The 22896-nt window shown below is 35.6% G+C and overlaps 5 protein-coding genes across 9 annotated transcripts; 4 read left to right on the forward strand and 1 right to left on the reverse strand.

The window, feature by feature from the left end:
- The first annotated feature begins 23 nt into the window (after positions 1–23).
- LOC118029463 (kinesin-like protein KIN-14F) lies at positions 24–8037 on the forward strand. 4 transcript variants are annotated; one of them, XM_035033360.2, is made up of 18 exons: positions 24–452; positions 853–1084; positions 2536–2699; positions 3007–3144; positions 3359–3718; positions 3904–3972; positions 4091–4315; positions 4427–4508; positions 4605–4700; positions 4774–4953; positions 5129–5235; positions 5322–5500; positions 5610–5774; positions 5855–6108; positions 6198–6361; positions 6455–6649; positions 6743–7449; positions 7579–8037. In XM_035033360.2, the coding sequence occupies exons 2-18, from the start codon at positions 934–936 to the stop codon at positions 7733–7735; spliced, it is 3393 nt and encodes a 1130-aa protein (XP_034889251.1). In that variant the 5' UTR covers positions 24–452; positions 853–933; the 3' UTR covers positions 7736–8037. The 4 variants fall into 4 exon arrangements, with proteins under 4 accessions (XP_034889251.1, XP_034889250.1, XP_073268502.1 ...); XM_035033359.2 differs by having other exon boundaries at positions 885–1084; XM_073412401.1 differs by having other exon boundaries at positions 25–183.
- A 686-nt stretch (positions 8038–8723) lies between these two features.
- Positions 8724–9869, forward strand: LOC118029464 (uncharacterized). Its single transcript, XM_035033362.2, has 2 exons — positions 8724–9037; positions 9259–9869. Exons 1-2 carry the CDS (start codon positions 8825–8827, stop codon positions 9670–9672), a joined length of 627 nt encoding a protein of 208 aa, XP_034889253.1. The 5' UTR covers positions 8724–8824; the 3' UTR covers positions 9673–9869.
- A 1844-nt stretch (positions 9870–11713) lies between these two features.
- On the forward strand, positions 11714–13091 carry LOC118029461 (sufE-like protein 1, chloroplastic/mitochondrial). The gene has a single exon (XM_035033357.2). It carries the CDS (start codon positions 11806–11808, stop codon positions 12919–12921), a length of 1116 nt encoding a protein of 371 aa, XP_034889248.1. The 5' UTR covers positions 11714–11805; the 3' UTR covers positions 12922–13091.
- A 481-nt stretch (positions 13092–13572) lies between these two features.
- On the reverse strand, positions 13573–14935 carry LOC118029462 (uncharacterized protein At1g08160). The gene has a single exon (XM_035033358.2). It carries the CDS (start codon positions 14536–14538, stop codon positions 13768–13770), a length of 771 nt encoding a protein of 256 aa, XP_034889249.1. The 5' UTR covers positions 14539–14935; the 3' UTR covers positions 13573–13767.
- Positions 14936–18395: 3460 nt separating this feature from the next.
- LOC118029459 (disease resistance protein RPM1) lies at positions 18396–22839 on the forward strand. Of its 2 annotated transcripts, none has more exons than XM_035033355.2 (4): positions 18396–18676; positions 19040–21888; positions 22049–22098; positions 22189–22839. In XM_035033355.2, exon 2 carries the CDS (start codon positions 19072–19074, stop codon positions 21850–21852), a length of 2781 nt encoding a protein of 926 aa, XP_034889246.1. In that variant the 5' UTR covers positions 18396–18676; positions 19040–19071; the 3' UTR covers positions 21853–21888; positions 22049–22098; positions 22189–22839. The 2 variants fall into 2 exon arrangements, with proteins under 2 accessions (XP_034889246.1, XP_073268804.1); XM_073412703.1 differs by having other exon boundaries at positions 22195–22839.
- The last annotated feature ends 57 nt before the right edge of the window (positions 22840–22896 follow it).

Here is a 22896-nt window from a genome sequence, read left to right on the forward strand (position 1 = left end):
ACTACTGTGTTTTTCCAAGTAGATGTTCACACTCACAGGGTTGATAAAATGGTAGTGATCAACACCATCAGTACTGAAACTGGGAGTTGGGAAAAGCAATTGCCCTTATTTCTTAAGGTACATGAAGGCAAAGGGTCAAAAAAGAGGGAGACTATAGAGTCCTATCGTTTCAATTTTGACGAGGTCTCTTTCTATTTTCTCCCCGTAAGCTTGCACGCCATCTCTTTCTCTAGTGTCTCTCTCACAAACAAGTGGAGAAGGGGAAGCATTTAATGCCAATCTTATGTTATTTCTGAATTTTCTCTCATATATTCACTACACATGAGAACCTTGTTTCCCTCACCTTCCAATATATCTGGATAACTACATTGGATGTGCTGCTCCACATTTATATAGCTCAAACTCTTATGCAACCTGTTGAATTTTCTGAATTTGAAGAAGCCCATTTAAAGGTCTGTGCCTTATAGAAACTGAACTTTATCGCTTCTTCCTTGCAAAAGCTTGCTGCTTCTTTTCTAGCTAGGGTGGTGGTGATGATCAAGTGTAGTCCTTGCAAGACTTCTTGTTTGTAGCTCCTCTCATTTCCATTTCTTTCTATGTAGCTTCTTGTGCCAATTCTCTCTCTCTCTCTCTATTAATCTTCTCTGTATCATTTCCAATTCTATTGGATTTTCTTTCTTTTTGAGCATTATATTTCTTACCAACATTCGTTTTGTGTTAAATGTTCGTGTTTTGGTTTCTTAAAGAGCATTACATTAACTTCTTACCAAACCTACTGCTCTAATAAAGTTGGAATATTACTACTTTCTAGGTTTGAATCTCTAACCAACTTGTTTCAAATGTTCTGATCAGGTTTCTGTGCAATTTTATGTCTGTTTCCGCAGATATAAATAGGGTAGCATTTCCAGGTGAGAGTACTGATTAGGCATAAAGATGCCACACGAAACCAACCATGGCTCCCTTTTCACCTCTCCTTGCAAGAACTTGAGAGGGTTAAGAGGTTTGATTCCCAGCAACGAGGCTTGTTACACTGATGAGATTATCAATGACCGCGAATTAGCTCAAAGAAAGGCTGAAGAAGCAGGTAAGAAATGCTGATCTTCCATGTTCTACCATTACAAACTCACACAGATTCTTCCTCCAATGTTGACTCTTTTGCTTTTGATGGTTCCTACACTTTTTTGTCAAAAACTTTGTTAAATTTTTGTCCAATGCAATAAATTCTGAGTGGTCAAGTAATTATTTGCCTTTGCTTGAAAAAAGTTTGAATAAAAGATTGTGCAGCATATCATATGATGAAAGGAAGAATGTGGGTGATCCCATAGAGTTGAAAATAAACTGGTATTCATCACTTTGTGTTGAAGTGGGTCCAAATTAGCCCTACCTGTGTTTTTGGTAGCCGAAAGAAGCTTTCAAAAGGAAACAGACCTTTTTCTGGTGTAAGCAATGGAACATTGCAATTAATCATAGCAGGGCCTAAACCATGGATCATTTCTTCTTTCATTGATGTTCTGTCACAATCTGAAACATTTCTGGTCTCGAAAACAATTGCGTAATTTGATGAACATTTAGCCCAGTGATAGTAGTAAGTAGGAAGAGACTATCCTTAGGACTAGATTTCAGAAGGTTTGCTTTTTGAAATGCTAATGATGATGGATTATGACAAATTCGCGGATGCTGACGAAAACACTGTCCCTAGCAAATTCTGATGTTTAGGACCATAAATAAAAAGACAAGGTTTGTAGTGGTAAAAGAAAAAACCTCCAAGATTTAATGTATAAATTGTGTACTTGCAAAACATAGAAGAAAACAACACAAGAAAATAATAATCACAAAGAAAAAGATAGAGTTGGTTGAATTATTCCTATTTTATTACTATTTTTTAATATATTTTTGTCTTTTTTAGAGATTTATGATTTTTTAAATGAGTCAGAAACAGAACTTTACAATAGTAGAAAAATCAAAATTCTAAGATAAATAGAAAAGTCAACATAAAATCTGAAATTAAACTAAAAATTAAAAAATAAGAAGGAAAATAATGAAAGTGGAGGAGGGTATTTCGAAGCTAAAATGGTTTTAGCCAGCCAACCTCCCTATACAACATGACATATAATTAAAATCTTTTGATAAAATTTGAGCCTGCTAGGTTTCTTGAATGATTCGTATCGTATCCACAGTTGACAGGTCAGAACTATCAGATTATAGTAACTCGCCTAGATCAAAAGTCTTGAAAACGATGATCAATGTCAGCTTTTAAGAATTGCAGCTAGAGGGTCATTTGGCCAGGAGTTCACTTGTAGTGCAATTGTCAGTTGTCATTGTTACCCCAGTACTAGCCATTTTCATTTTTATGTTCTATTAAGAATGATAATTCAAAAGAAACAAAAAATAAAAAGAAAATTATTGGCAGATTTTCTACATTATTTCGCATTTGTGGATTAATGGATTCGAATTCGGTACGAGTTAGTTTAGATATCTAAGTGCACAAATGGGCTTGGGAATTTTACTGCAATATCTATTGCTCATGGATCTCAGCTTCAAGGAGGTACCAAGCAGCAGATTGGTTGAGGCAGATGGACAAGGGGGCATCAAGAACCCTGCCCAAAGAACCCTCAGAGGAAGAGTTTTGCCTTGCCCTAAGAAATGGCCTCATTCTCTGCAATGTCCTCAATAAAGTCAACCCTGGTGCTGTTCTCAAGGTACGTACTTGCTTCTTCAAACCCTTCATTTTGTCAGTAATTGCCAAGAGCAGAAACTTTTTTACCTGATAGAAGCTAGCAGTGTCAGCATTAGGTTATTAGCATTCGTGAATGAAACTGATGTTCTATTTCTACTATGACAAAAAGGTAAATGCTGGCTTCTGGTGCATAATTCTAGTCAGGACCTGACAGTTTCTATAACTTAGATATGAGTTAACAATATTCTGTTGGCATAATTGTAACAAGGATCTTTATTGTTCATTCTAATAATAATGGTAGCTTTGATTCATCTCTGAAATTGAAATAGGTGGTTCCGAATCTCACAGTGCAGTCTACGGAAGGAGCAGCACAGTCTGCGATTCAGTACTTTGAGAACATGAGGAATTTTTTGGTGGCTGTTAAAGATATGAAGCTTTTGACTTTTGAAGCATCTGACTTGGAGAAGGTCTGAAATCTTCCCTAAATATACAATGTAGAAAGGTTTATGTGCACTGGAATTTGCTAATCAATTTCTAGTTTTCCACATCTCTTCTAGTCCAATGTAATTCAGAGTTCAGACAATAACGGTGTCATTCTATCTTCTTACGTCTGTTGCGCTTTATTTGCTGTCCTCTGCCTTTGATAGTCAAGCATTTTTGTCTTTGAAATCTTGGATACAGGGAGGCTCGTCGAGTAAGGTTGTAGATTGCATTCTCTGTTTGAAAGGATATTACGAGTGGAAGCAGGCTGGTGGAATTGGTGTATGGAGATATGGAGGGCTTATTAAGATCGAATCATTCCAGAAGGGATCGCCATCTTCTCTGGTCGGCAGCGAAAGTGCTGATGAGTCTGTTGATGAATCTGAATCATCACAACATGAACAAGTATTAGAGTTTCTTCATCTTTCCAGTGAGGTCTCAATTGAAGAAACCAAAACTGCCAATGCTCTGGCTTTTCTTTTCGATCATTTTGGACTCAGACTTCTACAAGCTTACCTTCAGGAGATCAATGGGATTGAAGAGCTGCCTTTGAATGGAATGGTAGGTAAGACCCTTTCGAGTTTGTGTTACATGTGTGTACAATTGTACTAAGCAGACCTGAGCACAAGGTACCTAATATGGGAATGAAATCCAACGATGGGAATCGAAAACTAGACAGTGTGTTGCCACTCAATACCATCACTGTAAGGAATCTGATATATGATTATATGGGTGAAAAATCGCAGGTAATAGATACTTTGCTCAGTAAGGCAGTTAAAGATTTCTCAGCATTGCTTGTTTCTCAGGGCACACAGGTAATAAGAATTTCGGAGTCTCACTGAGTATTCTTTTCCAGTGATCTCCTAAGATCAATATATTACTAATCCAGTGTTCCTGCAAAGTAATGTAGTCTCCTTTTACCACTACTTGCAGCTTGGACTATTTCTGAAGAAAATATTGAAGGGTGATATCGGTTCCCTATCAAAAAATGAATTCATAGAAGCCATTTCCCAGTATCTTAGACAAAGAGCTAGTTTGGCTTCAAGTGATTTCTCCAAGTTTTGCATCTGTGGTGGCAAAAGAGAAACTATTCAGCATACTGTTAGTAGCTCTTCCGGTCACACGGAAGTAATTGATCTTCATCAGAAACAGCTTGAGGTTTGAATGTCAGCCCATCAGAAGTTTACTCCCTTGGTCTTTTCATCGACAACAATCTACTTATATTACATAATATGTTTTTGTTTATATTGACATGATTGTTACTTTCAGGATCTGAGATTTTATTACAAAGAAATGAGGCGACAAGTGAAACAAATTCAAGCAGATTGGGAAGAAGAAGTCAGCAGGCTTGGTCAGGATACTAAAATTTCTAATAATATTCAGTGAATTTTCCTTGTCTATTTAGAATGGTTTGTTAGGCATTTAAACATTTGATTTTCTGTCTCAGAACAACATATCAGGGATCTTGAAGTAGCATCTTCTTCTTGTCACCAAGTTTTAGAGGAAAATCGCCAGCTTTACAATCAAGTACAAGACCTTAAAGGTGACCACTTCTTGTGATTTGTTCAAAGTAACTTGAAACATTATGCATTTTGTGACATCTCTTTTTTGAGCAGGAACAATCAGGGTCTATTGTAGAGTCAGACCCTTCTTGCGGGGGCAATCGAATGGGCAATCCACTGTGGACTACATTGGAGAAAATGGAAATATCATGATTGTTAATCCTCTTAAGAATGGGAAAGAAGCAAGAAAGGTGTTTTCCTTCAACAAAGTATTTGGAACGAATGTTACTCAAGGTACGCTCTCTTTCTTGTAGCTGCATTGTGAGATGGTGGTCGGTCTCACAAAGTTCCGTAACTCTTCACGGCGGAAACATTTGCGAATGGACCTTTAAGAAGAATACAGGCAACATGCTTACTTGTTTTCCCGCAGGTTTTCTTAAATATTAATGATTTTCATTTTCATCTGCAGACCAAATATATGCGGACACTCAACCACTGGTCCGGTCAGTTCTAGATGGCTATAATGTTTGCATCTTTGCATATGGACAAACCGGATCAGGGAAGACATATACAATGGTATGCCATTGATGTTTAGTTCTGAGCTAACAATATTTTCAGCAATATCAATTATGCAATTCAATGTTTTTGTTTGAATTTGACAGAGTGGCCCTGATTTGACTTCTGAACAAACATGGGGTGTGAACTATCGAGCTCTGCGCGACTTATTTCAGATTTCAACGACAAGGGGAGATGTCATTAGGTATGAAGTTGGAGTTCAAATGGTAGAAATATACAATGAACAAGTGAGAGACCTGTTAGTCAGTGATGGCTCCAACAGAAGATATCCTTCAAAACTGACTTTTACAGCATGATTATTGTTTATTAAAGTTTCATAAACTATCAGCTAAATTTCTTCATCGAAGAGTTGATTTTACCTCAACCATTCATACATTAGACATCCGTAACAATTCCCAGTTGAATGGGCTTAATGTACCTGACGCAAGCTGGATTCCAGTCTCAAGTACACAAGATGTTCTTGATCTAATGAAAATCGGTCAAAGAAATCGTGCTGTCGGTGCGACTGCTTTAAACGAGCGAAGCAGTCGATCTCATAGGTAGGAACACACATTTCTAGCAGAAATTAAAATTCATTCACTCTTCAAGTATTCATTGTAATGGTTCTTTTTTGCTGCAGTGTTTTGACAGTTCATGTCTATGGAAAAGAATTAGTTTCTGGATCAATTCTTAAAGGCTGCTTACACATGGTGGATTTAGCTGGAAGTGAAAGAGTGGATAAATCAGAAGCTGTTGGCGAGAGATTGAAAGAAGCTCAACATATTAATCGATCTCTCTCCGCTTTGGGAGATGTCATCTCTGCTCTTGCACAGAAGAGTCCACATGTTCCCTATAGAAACAGCAAGCTTACACAAGTTCTGCAGGATTCTTTAGGTGCTCATATGATCATAAGAAGCAAACTTTTCCTTTCAAATATTTTTCCTACTAATATCTTCTAATTGTTTCTTAATTTCTATATTTAGGTGGGCATGCTAAAACACTAATGTTTGTACATATAAATCCTGAACTTAATTCTATTGGGGAGACAATTAGCACACTGAAGTTTGCTGAGAGAGTTGCATCTGTTGAACTTGGGGCAGCTAGATCAAACAAAGAAACTGGCGAAATCCGAGAGCTGAAAGAAGAGGTTTAGTTTTCTTCTCTCATTTGTACATTAATTCTTTTCTCGACTTACTCTAATTTTGGTGGAAATTCATCGTGATCATTTCTCCTTGTCTAGATATCAAACCTCAAAGAGGCATTGGAGAGGAAGGAAGCTGAAATCGAGCAAATCAAAGGTGGCAGCACTAGAAGCTCAGCAGACTCTCAAAGAACAAGAGCGGTTTCTCCTTTCTATGTGCCTAGATATGGTACAAGTGCCAGCTTAAAACCCGAGACATCTCATAGGCCAATTGATGACACTAGAAGCTCAGAGGTAAAACAAAACAAGAGACTATTTCATTTGCTGCAATCTTTGAGTTGTTTCTATTCTTAAGGAATATCCTGAAGGGTTGATTTTGATTTTAAGGCTAGAAGTTGTTCTTCGGGTAAGCAAAGGAGATCAAGTTTTCCTTCTTCACTCACAGACAAGGAAACATTACCAAGGATTCCTTTCCTAGGCGAAGAGAGGTTAGCAAGCTCCGCAAAACCAAGATCACCATCCCCTCCTGTTAGGAGATCAACCTCAACAGATAGAGGAGCCCTCAGTAGAAGCAGGGTCAAGGAGAGAGTTGAGAATCAACCTGTTGCAAGAGTACCCTTTCCAGCTATAGTGCCTGTCAACAAATCCATAGCTGCAATTCCAGTGATCCCATCAGCAGATAACAGCTCAAAAGGTACATATATAGGCTCACAAGAAGCGCTGAAGCAGGATAACATCTCCAAAGCATTCTATAACCTCCAAAAGGTTAGCACCAGGAAATATTACCCGGAACACGAAGAGGAGCAGTGTAGGCAAGCTCTTAATATAAGACAAGGAGGCATTAAAAAAAGCAAAAATGAAAGCAAAGTTAAGGCGAAGCATCAAATGCATCCAGCAAAGTGCCACGAGGTTGATGTTGGGACAACAATGCTCTCTGACATAGATGCCGGTGAAAAGATAGAGGAGCCGCGAAAGAGTGACTCTTCTGAGCCAGAAAACGAGCGCTCGCTTCCCGTGTCTCCAACAATAGGTGCTTTAATGGTGAAGAAGCTTCAGATGAATTTCTCGAAGAACTCACAGAATCTTGAGCCAAGGTATGATTCAAACTGTTCTTTTTGAAGCCTTATCACAGAGAAGTTTTCTCTTCCTTCTCCCGTGAATCTTGGTATATCTATCTATATGCTTGTGTTAACAATAGTAGAAATATTGCCAATGACGTGCAGATTTGTTCAAGTTGTGGAACCCTTACTGGCTGGCAAACTTGAAAGCAAACTTCCAAACAACATAACTCGTAATGCGAAAGAAGCCGGAAACACATCCATGCCTGAATTCAGAAGGAGTCGATCCACTCCTCGTGGAAAGTTTACGATCTTACCTTGAGACTAGACAGTATATATATAGCAATGAATATACTTCCACAAATATTTCCACATGTTATATAGTGACTGTTCTTGTTTGGATACCTGGTTGCTTTCATCTTTCAAGAGATTTTAAGGCTGGTAGTCCAGATGACTGCCTTTCCACATATCCTAAACCATGGCAAGTTTTCCTGTAATTTACAAGTCATGGGTGCTATTGCTCAGCACTTGTGGATACATAGTTTCAATTAATGTCTTCCGGTGATTACATGCGCTGATCATTCTATAACATCAAGGATTTTATCGGTGTGAATTCATGGATCACCTATTCTATATAGCATGTGTCTGCAGATAAAAATACTTCTCGGATCTGATTACAGTGACAAACCCTCTAACTAGATTTGCTTGTTGCTATCCTTGCAACATGATGAGTAGCGGTACAAAGAAGCTCGAAAGCTAAATGTGGAGATCTAAGAATTTTGAGTAATTAATTTTTAAGAGCCTAAGACAAACGCAAGAACACTTGAATTCCATGGTTTCAACGCTTTCATGTTCATAAGGGCTTTGAGAAAGACCACTTTTTGAATGTTCTATTCAATGCTAGGTTCAATTTTCTATAACCAAACATTGAAAATAAAAATCATAATGGCAAATTTCTATAAATTAATATTCTTGTGATTATTAAAATTTATTAATTATATTATTTAAATTTAATACTTAAGTTGGGCATCAAACAAAAATATTATTTATATCAAGATTATTAATTTATATAGATTAAGCATTGATTTTTAAGGCCAAAGAATGTTAGTCCTTTCTTTCTAGACCCACTTTCTAGGGCTAGCACAAATCCACAAACAAATAAAGCTCGAAGAATATATGCGAAAAGGAAATATTCTTCCTTTATCAACAGAAAAGGAAAAACTGGGCATTCCCTGGCAAAAACACACTCCTGTACATGAAAGATACCAAAACAGGAAACACTTTCCCAACTAGTGAAGGTGTCTATATATATATATATGTATGTGCTCATGAGATGCTGTGAAACCCACACCCTTCGTCCTCGCGCACACATATTTGGTGCCCTAGCTAGTGAAGGTACGTGTGTGTGTCAATGGAAGCCACCGCTGTTGCTCTCTGGGTTGAAAGAATTGCTTTCCTTTTGCTATCGTGCTTTGCCAGCATCGAAAGTTGTGGCTTTGGCTGGGGGGCCGTGCTTGGTCTCTTGGCACTGTCTAACTTCCTGTTTAGGTGTGCCATGGAAGAACAGGCTTCTGCAGTAAAGTTGAAGAAGCTCCACAAAAATCTCAAGAACTCTGACGCGAGGGTCAGTTAGTTCTCTTTTCTGATACTTGATTTTTACCGTACTTGAAAGTTATTTTAATGTCTATTTTTAATATCAAAATACATATTATATGGAAAAACTCAAGAGTAATTATGAGTTTACTCTGAAAACTATCTACAAAATCTTTATAAGAATCATTTGCTTGTTTAAATTTTGTTTCTTTTATGCAGTTGAGGTTCTTACTAATAATTTACCTTCTCTAGATCAATATCGAGCGATATTCTGATGTCGAGAGCAACACCAACGAAGAAAAGAAAGCAGTTGAAGAGGATGGAGAGAACAACAGAGCTACCTCTGGTGAAGGAGGAGAGGACTTAACCATGAAGTCTAAACTCTTTGAAATATTGAAGAAAGCTACAAGTAATTGCGATGCAGAAAAGCTTTCATACAAATGGCAGGAAATGGTGGTGAACAAAGTGGAGGATGAATTCAAGAAATACCGATCGCTCGGTGATGAAGAACTGAGGAAAGCAAAAGGAGGATGCGAGGAAGAATTCAAGAAGAAGCTGAAAACCAAGGAGGAAGAATTGGAAGGCAAGCATGACGAGGAGAGACGCAGATGGGAGAAAGAGAGGAAAATCTTGAAAGAAAAATATGAAATGATGCGATGGACATAGGCAGGTTACCGAGAATATTTCTTGCTAAATCTTACACATAATATTTTATTCTTGCTCTAGTGCTCTAGGAAAAGTTGTGTAATGGCAGATTTTTACTATATAGTATCTCCCAGCCATATTAACAGTAGTATTGGTGATTAACTACAGATTAATTTCTAATATTAAAGAAAAAGATGATGATATTATGAATATTTTTTTCTTAATTAATTATATCATAAAATTTATTATATGTATATGTTGGATGATGACAAGTTTTAACTATATAGTATCTCCCAACCACACACATAATAGTATTGGGAAATACTAATTTGATTTGCTAGCAATTTTATTATTGTTCAAAGCTTTTGGCTATATTATTTAGTTTGGAATTAAGTTGGCAGAAATTGTAATTATTATGAATGAGTGTTTTTACATGGTATGCTCCGAAATATTTAGTTTATGTTTTTTTTTTCCTTTAATGATAGCATGTAACGTAAATCATAGCTTGATGCAAACTCTCTCATTTATACTAAAAAAAACATTTAGTACATAAAATTTATAATTTCTAATTCAATATAATGGTTTTGAATTTTTTTTAATTTGTATATCTCTACTATTAAAATAATGTTTAGTTTTTCAATTTCTTTTGATAACTCTAATCTTATTTAGATTATTATTTTTATTTATTTGTTTTATGAACTTTTAATCTCAGAACCAAATGAGAATAATGAGAATATTGGTTGACTATTAGAAAGCATATGGTAATGCGGTGTATAATATTTTTGAAAATATTTTTTAATTAAAAATATATTAAAATAATTTTTTTAATATTAGTACATTAAAAATATCTAAAATCATCAATTTAATATTTTTTAAACAAAAAATAAATTAATACTCACTTTAAAAAAATCAATTTAACTACAAAAATAAACACAACCTGTTTAATTGATGAATAATAAGTGCTCAATATTAAAATTCATTTTAATTCTCTAGTTAAAACCATAAAATTCAAAATTTTACATGTGAAAAACATTGTATTTATTTAGGTGGTATTTGACGTTGCATTTAATTACATTTTAAAATATTTTGATTTTTTTTTAGTTTTTAATTAATTATTTTTTATGTTTTAATTTGAATTATTTTGATATGAAGATATTAAAAATAAATTTAAAAATATAAATTTTTTTTTTAAAATATTTCCAAACAAAAATATACCTTAAAAACAACGTTTACAACACTGTAGTTAATCATTCAACACAAAAATATCAAATTCGTAAATAAGTAAATAAATACTACTAAATATATTCCAAAAAAAATAAAATAATAAACGGTGCGATTAAACCTCCCTCAGAGCATCTTCAATGCAAAAAGCCAAATTGAGAAGCCAAATTGATAAAATGGCTTTTTGAATAGTATAAATATAGCTTTTTTGATTATATGCATTCCAATGATAAAAAGCTATTTAGAAAAGCCATTTATATTTTAATATATTTCATGTTAAATTTATTTTTATATAATTATGCAACTAATTTAGATATTTTATATATAATATAATTATGATGTTATTAATTATATAATTAATATGAGTAATTTATAAAAATAATATAAAATTTAATGAAATAATATGAAAGTTAAAAGATATAATTTAAAATTAAACTTAAAATTTATTTATATGAATATTTTTAATTTTCAGTTTTATATGTTACTGTTAAAATTTTAATTTTTTAGAAGTAAATTTAAATTCAAACTTTGAAAAAACCATTAATATTTTAAATTTTGATTTTCAATTTTTTTTTTAAAAAAATCATGCTTTGAAAAAATTTAAAACAAGAACAAGTTTATTTCCTTGCTTTAAAAAAAAATATATATTGTTGACCAATGGCTATAAAAATAGGTTACTTTTGTTTTTTTTGGACAATAACATGAAGAAATAGCTCCTTCTCAACTTAAAAAGTCATTTTAGCTTTTCCAATTGACTGCTGGGTTGGAATGCTTAATTAGAAAAAACAAAAGCTAAAAAAATACTATTTTAATTTTGCCTCCTCGTTTGCCTCTCCGGTTGGAGATGCCCTCATAATCTATTTATATCCTCTCCTCTTCTATTCTTAACTCTCTCTCTAGAAACGTCTGCATCTCTCCCTTCGTTCTTCAACCATGTCTTCCACTTCTCTTCGCATATTGACCACAAAAATCCCAAATTCTCTTCACTCCGCCAAAACCTTAGCCTCCTCCTTAAAACCCACGAATCTTTCCTTCTTTATCTTCTCAAAACCTGTTTCTTTCCAAAAAATTCCAACAAAGACTCAACCTTTACTTGCTTCTTCATCATCAAGTTCTATTTCTTTGCAACCCATTGAAGAACTACCTCCAAAGCTTCAAGAAATCATCAAGCTCTTTCAGTCAGTTCAAGAACCGAAAGCTAAGTATGAGCAGTTGCTTTTTTATGGCAAGAATTTGAAACCACTTGATAGTGAGTTTAAAACTAGGGAGAATAAGGTTGAAGGCTGTGTTTCTCAAGTTTGGGTTAGGGCTTATTTGGATTTGGAGAAGAATGTTGTGTTTGAAGCTGATTCTGATTCGGTTTTAACTAAGGGTCTAGCTGCTTTGCTTGTTCAAGGGCTTTCGGGCCGGCCAGTTAAGGAAGTTTTGAGGGTTTCTCCTGATTTTGTTGTTCTTCTTGGGTTGCAGCAGAGTTTGACACCGTCTAGGAATAATGGTTTTTTGAATATGTTGAAGTTGATGCAGAAGAAAGCACTTGAATTGTATTTGGAGGCTGAAAAGGGAAGCGGGGTTGTTGAAAGTTCGAAGCTTGGTGGTGATAATGGTGATAGTGAGGGAAAGGTTGAAGATTTGGGATCAAATGGTGATGTTGGTGTAGAAACTTCTGGTGACAATTTTGTTAAGGGCTTGAGTTTTGATGGGAAAACTGATGGCGGTGAGACTTTGGGATTGGAGGGAAGTGAAAAGGGGTCGCATTCAGAGGGATTAGGGAGTAGGGGATTAAGGATTAGGGAGAAATTAGAGAAGGAGCTAAGTCCTGTTGAATTGGAGGTGGATGATATTTCATATCAGCATGCTGGGCATGCTGGTGTGAGAGGGAGTGATGGAGAGACGCATTTTAATGTGAAAGTTGTGTCAAAGGAGTTTGAAGGGAAGAGCTTGGTGAAGAGGCATAGGCTGATTTATAATTTGTTGCAAGAGGAGTTGCAGAGTGGATTACATGCATTGTCTATTGTAGCGAAGACGCCGGATGAAGTTGGTGAGAGGTGAAGAGGGGATGCAAATAGAGGCTCATTTTTCTTCTTTCATTTGATTCTACAGCTGAGTTCTAAATATTGTCTCTAGCTTTCAGTTGTTAAAGACAATGTGATTAGTCAGAAAGTTTAAATTGTACTGATAATGATCTTTGAAATGATTGAATCAGTTGCATATTTTTGAAATATTGAATGAATTTTGCTTAAATGAGTTGGTTTTGATTTGTTTTCAGTACATGCTGCTGCAAATGCCATTGATTGCGAGTTTTGATAGTTAATATTTGGTTTTAGTTATTGTTAATTTCTGAACAGGGAGATCAGCATAGGAAGACCTTGTGGTCCTTCTTTAATGAGTTCTGACAATAATTTTGTTTGAAGTGCTTTGAATCCACTAAAGATATGTGAATTCCTATGGCGAGGTGGTGAGGATTTTCAAATTTGAGAGAATAACCTGTATTAATTTACTTGATCAAAGGTGGTTTAGTACATTTGTTTTATTGAAGTAGGTATCTGAATATCAAACTTCTCAATATTATACACTCTATGTGCTTTATCCTATCCTCTAGCATAATTTAATCTGGCATCTTGAGAAGTTATTTATTCTAGTTCACTTCATATATGTTACCTCATCAAAAAGTTAGCCAGCAGAATTACCAAAACTCAAATATAAATTGAAATATTATCTGTGTTTGCTGAGCTTAAGGTTTCAAAATAACATCATTAGGGCTTAGACATTTACAACCTCAAGAATTCGGTTGATCCATAGCACAAAGCTTATCAGACAATGTCTTAATAACAAAAATTCTAGCTAGGCATCAATCTGAACAAACCAGGAATAGAAAAATTAAGAATTTCATCTTCATCATCTCTTTGTTCTGCAACTTCTGGCAACAATAACACCAGTGGGTGGGCCGGTCATCTCTATTTCACACCTTCCATGTAACCAGTATGAATAATGGAGCAGACCCATGTTTGCTCTCACTTTAAAAGTTCCTCTTATGTTGTAGTTTACCTTGTTACTCTGCACCTGCTTTTGAAGTTCCACAGCAAGATTCTGGGGCAAATAGACCAAGCTTGATATGATATGAACTGATTCCAATCTTGTTTCCCTACTTCTTTGTGTGAAAGGCTGAAGAGCTTGGGTTCCTATAAGTCTGTCAGAAAAGTAGAGCTCTATTTCCACATACTCAAATCTTACATCAATTTTCTGATTTGGGTTGGAGAAGTTTGCAAGGAAGGTAAGATCCCCATTGAAATACTCTGGTGAATCGAGGTATATGCTATTTAGATTTGCATTGGGTATGTCAAACACTGGGTTTCTTGGCTTAATGACTAGGTAGATGATCAAAGTTGCTATTCCAAGGATGATCAGAACAAGGCTGAATATGAGGCATAGGATTGCGCCACACCATATAACTGGATTGGTACGGCGAGGTTGAGGATGTTTGAATATTGGTGGCTTGCTTACTTTCTTGCTGTCTGAATTTGATGTCTCTGCTGAAGAACTTTGTGGATTTCTGGCTTGCTTTGATATAACAATCTGATTGAGAGAGACTGGAAAGCTTTGCTTTTCTGCAGGTGGAGCTGCTTCTGTGGGCAGCGGCGAGGGTGGTGGAGGAGGGAGTGAAAGCATCTCTAGTTTTTTTGAAGGAAAAAACTTCTAAAGCAAGTTTTGTTGGAGAAGATGGAGATTAAAATTGTTGTTTCTTTAAGTATATTAGGATTTGGAGCAAGTAAAGTTTTGGTAGTGGGCCAACATTTTTTTTTGAGAATGGCGAAAGGATGTGTATGTGGATTTAAAGTTGGAAATCACAGCTGTTTTTGTTTGAATTGCCCTTTGCTTTTGAATATGCACTGCTGTATAAGAAATTGTTAAAGAAATGGTCACGCAAAAGGCTCAAGTTTCTAAACTGTTTCTTCAAGTACTTTTGTATTTTGGACCTTTTAAGTTGGTGACCAATGATTCAAAATCCTACTGATCCAATGGCTATGATTTGGTTATATTAAATTTAAGATAGTACTGGAATATGATATCAGCTCTGGACTGGGAAGTTAGTCTGCATTAAGAAAACATTTAGTGGAAAGTTACAAGATAAATGCCGTGATCTGACTAAGATAATGAAACCAATATAAGGAAAACATAGCTTCTTCAAAGGTGGACCAAGCGGGACAGCAGTGGTAAGTGGTATTTTGACAGCGTTGATTGTCATATTTATTTTCATGTGAAGATTATTTTGGTGCAGATCTGAAAACTTGTTTCAAATGGCAAGGTTACATTCCAGGGTTTGCATCTAAAAACTGAATTTTGTTCATCTTCCTTTTCTTTAGCCTAGGCCACCACAAGCCCATGGCCAATTTGTTGTTTTCTGATACATTTTCCATGGGCTTGTATGACCTAAGTTACAAATTTGGACTCGAAACAGGATAGCAGCTTCAGGTGCTCCTCCTGTAATAGTTTTTAGTCAAATCAATGATCATTGATTCATGTCCCTGTAGGAAAGCAGTGTCCCACATAAAGCAGCTTAAAAAAAACTTACATGTTCTTTTCCTTCCCAACCTACCCCTCTTTAGTCCACCATCTCTAAAGATACCCTTCTTTAGCTCACCACCACAAAAACCCACCACTCTACTAAAGTTGGACTGCAGTGACAATTCATCTTGGCCTATATGCTGATCATACGCTGAATTTCTCTTAAAAAATCAGACTGTCTTCACTAAAGAGAGTCCAATAATGGCTGATAAACAGGTAGTGAAACAAGTGGATATTTGAAAAGGAGAAGATAAGGAGAAATGGGAGAAACACTATCACCACTCTACTAAAGTTGGACTGCAGTGACAATTCATCCTCTGGCCTATATGCTGATCATACACTAAATTTCTCAAAAACTTCCTGAGTTTGGAAGGCACATGATAAGATTCCCAGAAATTTTCATGTATGGAAATCCATATACGTCCCACGGACTTCAGAGAATTAATCAACCTTTTAGCAACGGGGACTCATTATCACAGCATCGAGAGATTGTACGCAGATATGGTCAGCACCCAGAGGGAACAAGGGGGTTTGTTTAATATTTATAGGGAGACTAGAGCACCTCTTTGTACATGATTGCTTGAAGATGTGAATGAAAAAAATGTCAGAGTAAACACGGTAACAATGTCACTGGATTATTCATCTAACGATAAAAAAAAAAAATTATTATAATAAAATGTAAATAAAAAAAAAATTGTTCAAGGTCAAGTTGGGTTAACATAGTGAAATTTATAATTTGTACATGAAATATATGAAGATTACATGTTTATTAGTGACCTAGATCACGAGGTTGAGATAATTCGATAAAAAAAATAAATTGATAATAAATAAAAGTGAAATTGTAAAAATTAAAAGATAGAATATAAATCAAGATATTTAATGGTGCAACACAAGTCATTTACCATTTGTCAATTAAAATCAATTTGTAATAGAAATTATCAAACACATACTTTTTTTTTTTTATCATGCATAAAAAAAATGTATGTGTAAAGAAATGGACCAAAATTGATCCAAATCTAGAGGTTAAGACAATTTTCTTCCCAAGAATACAAAAAACATTGCCTAAAACTCAGAAAAATACCTTGAAATGGCAATCATTGCCAAGCACAAATATGAGTATTTTTAGCTTCTAAAACATACTTTTTTTTTTTGTCCCAACAAGTTACAATATTATATAAAAACATGTTTGAATATGAAAAACTAACAAAAAACATCAAAACATCAAAATCAAGTAAGAGGTACCAAATAAAAAAAACATAAACTTAAAACAGACTATATGTTTACACAACATGGATTCAAAATTGATTTTCTGAATCCTATTTTATAAATGAGTAGACCTAGCAAACTCATGGTAAAACATCTTTACTTTAACATGCATAGCTTAAGGTAAAAAAAAAAAAAAAAAAACATTATATATATAAAACTTAAACAACAACTTTATTGTATTAAAAACATAAAAAAAATCTTCAAAATAAACATCATTGAAAAGAAAAAACACAGCAACAAAAGGTGAATACAAGATTACTTCGTTAAGCTTTCAAACCTTTTTTCTTTTCTTATAAACATAAATATAAAAATAAAAATAAATAAAAAAAAACATCAAAAGCAGGTCATAAATGACCTCCTTTTGGATTTGAAAAATATACCTAAAACAACTACTCTATATTTGTTTTCTTTTGGAATTTTTTACCTCTCATAAACTTGTAAAGCTAAGAAATCTTTTGTTTAGGCTCTAGGACTTCTACACTTGTGTTTTTTTTATTGACATTTCTCTTTTTTTATCCTCCTCGTCTGTCTTTAAGCTTGAGGGATATTTATAGGGTTTTGTTAAGGTTTTAGGAGGTTTTAAACCTATTTTGACCTCTTGATCTTAAGGTAAGTGCTATAAACCCTTGATATGGACCTATTGAGAAGGTTTTGTGTATGAACACATGAAAAATATGTCAGTTTTTACATGATAGTTGTATTGTTATGTTTGTCTTGGTTGCCCACTTTCAAGGCTTCGTCAGAGGAATTCTGATGTCATCATCGCTAGAAACCACCTGAAATTGAAAAAGGGAATACACACATTTCATTTAAATTTAACTTTACTCAATTTGAAGATTTGTAGCTTCATATTCATGCATTTGAAGTTGCCAACTCGATCAGCCAAAACTGTAAAAAAAAAAAGGTCAATCGACATGTCACTCAGTTTCTCTTCTTTAAGTCTCAACGACGTTTCATTTAGGGTATTTAAATTGGGATTGATGAATTTCAATTAAGCTCCAATTCCTTCAAACTCAATTATCAGCCTCTAAATTGACCGTTTTTTTTATTTTGATTCTTGGTTCTGAATTTTTGCATTTTAACCTTCAATTGACTAACAACTTTAAATTTCTTCAATTTATCCCTCGATTGGGTCACTTTCAACTCCTATATTAACGCGCCTCTTCCAATTTGGTTCTTCGTTTTGAATTTCTTCAATCAAGTCCCTAATTGCCCATCAAGCTTTAATATTTATGCAATTAAGCCTCTGACCTGACCAAATTAACTCCTAAAAATTGCAACTCAACCCCAGACTTTAATTTCTTCTAATTAAAGCCTATATTGATTTTAAAAATCAATTTCTTGCAATTAAGCCCTCAATAAATTCAAATAAACCCTGAAAATTCCAATTGAGTCCTTAAATATATCTAATTTTGAATTTTCATCCTCTAATTGGATTTTTTTTGCCAATAAAACTTTTATTAATTAAAAATACATTGTTAAAATTTTCAATCTTATATATTTCATCTTCCTCAACCACTAGGAGGCTAAATTATATATATATATATATATATATATTTGATGAAATTATCTCTTTAACTTTTTCAAAAGAAAAGAAAGTTCTGATTTTTATAAAGGGTCTCGTGGTTCACATTTTTTAAAGAAATGTCTAAAATTAATTTTATCTGCTGGAGCAACCATATAAACTTCCACACAACACTGGACAATTCTAGCCATTAATTCACAGCGTACTTAAGTTGGTTCACTGCACAACGAAAACAATACTGCAAGAGAGAGAGAGCACCCGTATATCACAGAGATCGAGGAGTTGAAGCAGCAAGCACTTAATTATGGCGACGGTGGATCAGATGGTCTCCTTCCTCCAGCTCGAACCAAATCCATAACTTCTCTGCAAATTAACTCTTCTAAATATAAAAAAGGGATATTGGTGTGTACTGAATTCTAAAACCTATATTCGGATTGAAGATCATATGAGGTTTGTCTTTTTATTACACGTTGTGATTTGTAATAGATGAGCTTTCTTTCATTTTCAATTTCTACATTAATAAATGAATTTAGAGTTCGTTTGAAATTATTTATGAAAATAGACTTCTGATTTTAGATCATAATTTAAAGGCTTTTTTTTTTTTTTAAAAAAAAAGGAAATAATTTTGATAAAAATACGTTGAAGTTATATTTGGTAAATAATCTTGAAACAAGTAACTGGTATAACTTTGTTATATCTATGGTGGAATCACCGAAGATATACAAGGCTGGTACAACCAGTTACAATAATTTTGTAACATGACCAACCTACAATAATTTAATTACTTCCTAAATTCAAAATTTGTTCTCGCAGCAAAGAAGATCAAATAGAAAGGAGTAGAAAAAATGGCAGAGTCAGCAGTGAGTCTTGTAATTGACAAGTTGGCTCCATTGCTAGCTCAAGGGGTGCAACTACTGAAAGGTGTTTACAAAGAAGTTGTAGATATCAAAGATGATCTGGAGGCCATCAGAGCTTTTCTGAAAGATGCAGACTCAAAGGCTGAGAAAGAAGGTGCGAGCGAAAGTGTGAAAGTATGGGTAAAGCAAGCAAGGGAAGTTGCTTATCAGATTGAAGATGTCATTGACGAATATAATACGCTTCATGTGGCACAACATCGTGATCGGCGTGTACTCGCGGTCTTCTTAACTAAAGTCTCTTCCTTGGTTCGGAAATTGCCTCTACGCCATAAGATCGCATCAGAGATTCATGGTGTTAGAAAAACTCTTCAGAGAATCAAGGACAGAAGTGAAGGCTTCCGGTTCGCATCTTCAGAGCAAGGAGGCTCAAGTAACATTGTCTTGCATGATCCTCGATTAGGTTCTCATTTCATTGAAGATTCCGAGCTTGTTGGCATTGAATCTACAAAAGATGAATTGATAAGCCTCTTGGTAAGCGGAGAATGTCAGAGGACAGCGATCGCGGTGGTTGGAATGGGAGGAGTGGGAAAAACCACTCTTGCAAAGAAAGTATATGACAGCTACGTAGTGAAACAACACTCTCAATGCCGTGCTTGGATTACTGTGTCTCAATCATACGACAGGGTGGAACTCTTAAGGAGCACGTTAAAGAAATTATATGAAGCTAAGAAAGAGCCTTTTCCTGAGGCCTTTGTCACAATGGACGCTTTATCGTTGATTGATGAACTTAGAAAATATTTACAGCAAGAACGGTATTTAGTTGTATTCGATGATGTGTGGGAAATCCGCTTCTGGGGAGATGTGGAGCATGCCTTGGTGGATAACAACAAAGGTAGCAAAATACTGGTCACGACAAGAAATGAGGATGTTGCTAACTTTTGCAGGAGATCTTCATTGGTTCATGTCTATCAGATGAAATCTCTACCTCAACGAGAAGCTTGGGAACTCTTCTGCAAAAAGGCATTCAAGTTTGATTTTGAAGGGAATTGTCCAAAAGATTTGGAGGAATTCTCGCAAGACATTGTTAGAAGATGCGGAGGATTGCCACTGGCAATTGTGGCTGTTGGTGGACTTCTAGCAACCAAAGAAAGGGTCATTCCAGAATGGCAAAAAGTGGTCAATAGTCTCGATTCTACAATGGCGAGTGATCCTCATGTTGAGAATGTCACTAAAATTCTCTCCCTCAGTTTTCACGACCTTCCTTACGACCTCAAAGCATGTTTCTTGTATTTCGGGATGCTTCCCGAAGATTTCTCCATCAAACGTACAAGAATAATTCGGTTATGGGTGGCTCAAGGTTTTGTACAGGAAAAACGAGGATTGACATTAGAAGAAGCCGCGGAAGAGTGCTTGAATGGACTCATTCGTCGAAGTCTAGTCCAAGTAGATGAAGCTAGCATGAAAGGAATTCCCAAAACATGTCGAGTGCATGATCTGGTACGAGACGTCATTCTTTCCAGGTCAGAAGAACTAAGTTTCGGCCATGTTTCTTGGAATTCCTCAGCTTTGAAAGGCATAGCACGACACATGTCCATAAGCAAGGGAGGAAGTGACAATCCAAAGGGAAGCACCAGGTCTCAAACTCGCTCTGTCATGGTCTTCTGCGGGGCAAAGCTGCAAAAGCCAATAATTGATGCAATATTTGAAAAATGTAAGCTTTTGACCACATTAGATTTTGAAAAGTGTCCGATAGATGAAATTCCAGAAGAGTTGGGAAATTTGCTACACCTGAAGTATTTAAGCTTAAGAGAGACACTGGTGTCAAATCTTCCAAAATCAATAGGAAAGCTGCAAAACCTAGAGTTCTTAGACTTGAGTGCTTCCTTGGTGGACAGGTTGCCAGTTGAGGTTAACAGATTCCCTAAATTGCGATATCTTTTGGGTAATCCTAAACGGGTTTTGGGGCTCCTTGTACGTGGTAGCCTAGGGCAGTTAGAGCTGTTGCAAACACTCTTTTTAATTAATGCAGGTGACGATCATGAACGGAAATTAATAAATGAGATTGGAATGTTGAAGCAATTAAGGAAACTGGGGATCGTGAATTTGAAAAAAGAAAATGGAAGGGATCTATGCATTGCCCTAGAGAATATGCCTCACCTGCTGTCGCTTAGTATTGCTTCAGAGGGTTATGGGGTTGCAATTCTTGACTTGCAGGCAATGTCTTCTGCTCCTCTTCACCTCCAATCTCTCCGTCTTTGGGGGAAACTAGAAAGGCTGCCTGAGTGGATTTCCAGACTGCACAATCTAGCTAAATTGAGATTGACTCTTACTATGTTGATGGACGGTGATTCGATTAAAGTCCTACAAGCTTTGCCCAATTTAAGATTTCTTAGGTTCCTTCGTGGATACAATGGAGAGAAGATGCATTTTGAAGGAGGAGGGTTTCAGAAACTCAAGTCTCTACGTCTTGCAGGCTTGACTGAATTGAATACAATTATTATAGACCAAGGAGCAATCCCCCTTCTTGAAAAACTAGAAATAGGTTTTTGCCAGAGTCTGAAGGAGGTGCCTTCTGGGATACAACACTTGAAAAATCTCAAACAGCTATCACTGGCAAAGATGTCAGATGAGTTCAATGAGAGATTGTCACCCAATAATGGCCAAGACCACTGGATAGTGAAACATGTACCAGTTCTCCAATACGACGGCACTTACGATCCTGATGATGGAAGTTCTTATGAAGCACGGATGAAGCTCTGGTTTGGGTAGCTAACCCAACTGGCTTAAGGGTTTATGATACTACAGGTAATGCGAAGTTAAATGATATTCACTCTAAACCAACTCGTTTCTTATAGCAATCCTAATACATTATCAGCGTTCTTCAATTATTTCTCGAATTTCCTCATTCTTTTTACTCGTTAGAATTCAAATTCAATTATCAGCGTTCTTCCATTCTTTGTGGTAGGTAATATCGATGATGTTCAGGTTCTACCTGTTCCCTTCACTAGCTAATTGGTAAGCACTTTTATCTTTCAATTGTGTTCTATATATATATATATATATATATATATATATATTCACTCTAAACTAACTGGATCACGGCAGCTTCAGGGTAATCCAATTGAAATATGGAAACGTCAGAAAATCACATTTGAATGAGGAATTCCTCAAACAACTTTCAGCATGAATTCAAAAGACTTAGACTACAGGCTGACACCTTTGGCTGTTGATATCACGATGGAAGGTGCTAGTCACTCATTTGGAACATGTAACAGAGGTTTTACGCCCTAGAGCAACTCTGTTAACGAAGTCCCAATGTCTGAGTTTGGAAGATTCCCAGAAATTTTCATGCATTGAAATCCATATACGTCCCACGGACGTCAGAGAATTAATCAACCTTTTAGCAGCGGGAGGCATCGAGAGATTGTACGCAGATATGGTCAGCACCCAGAGGGAACAAGGGGGTTTGTTTAGTGTTTATAGGGAGAATTAATCAACTTTGTACATGATTGCTTGAAGATGTGAATGAAAAGAATGTCAGAGTAGTGGTAAAACCAGCCTTACGCTCTTGGTTTTGTTAATTAGTGTTCGTAACTCTGGCATTAGAAGTTAAGAGATGTGTGCATGTGTGTGCGCGCGCGCGCGTGTGCAGTTATCATTTTTCTTTCTATTAATTCCATTCCAGTTTCCAGTCCATCATCTTTAAAAGTTATGCGTACTTGATCAAATGGATTGCCACTTGGATTGGGTTGCTTACTTTCTTGCTGTCTGACTTTGATGTCTCTGCTGAATAACTTTGTGGATGGCTTGCTT

The sequence above is a fragment of the Populus alba genome, chromosome 11 (assembly GCF_005239225.2).
Source record: "Populus alba chromosome 11, ASM523922v2, whole genome shotgun sequence".
Lineage (NCBI taxonomy): Eukaryota > Viridiplantae > Streptophyta > Magnoliopsida > Malpighiales > Salicaceae > Populus > Populus alba.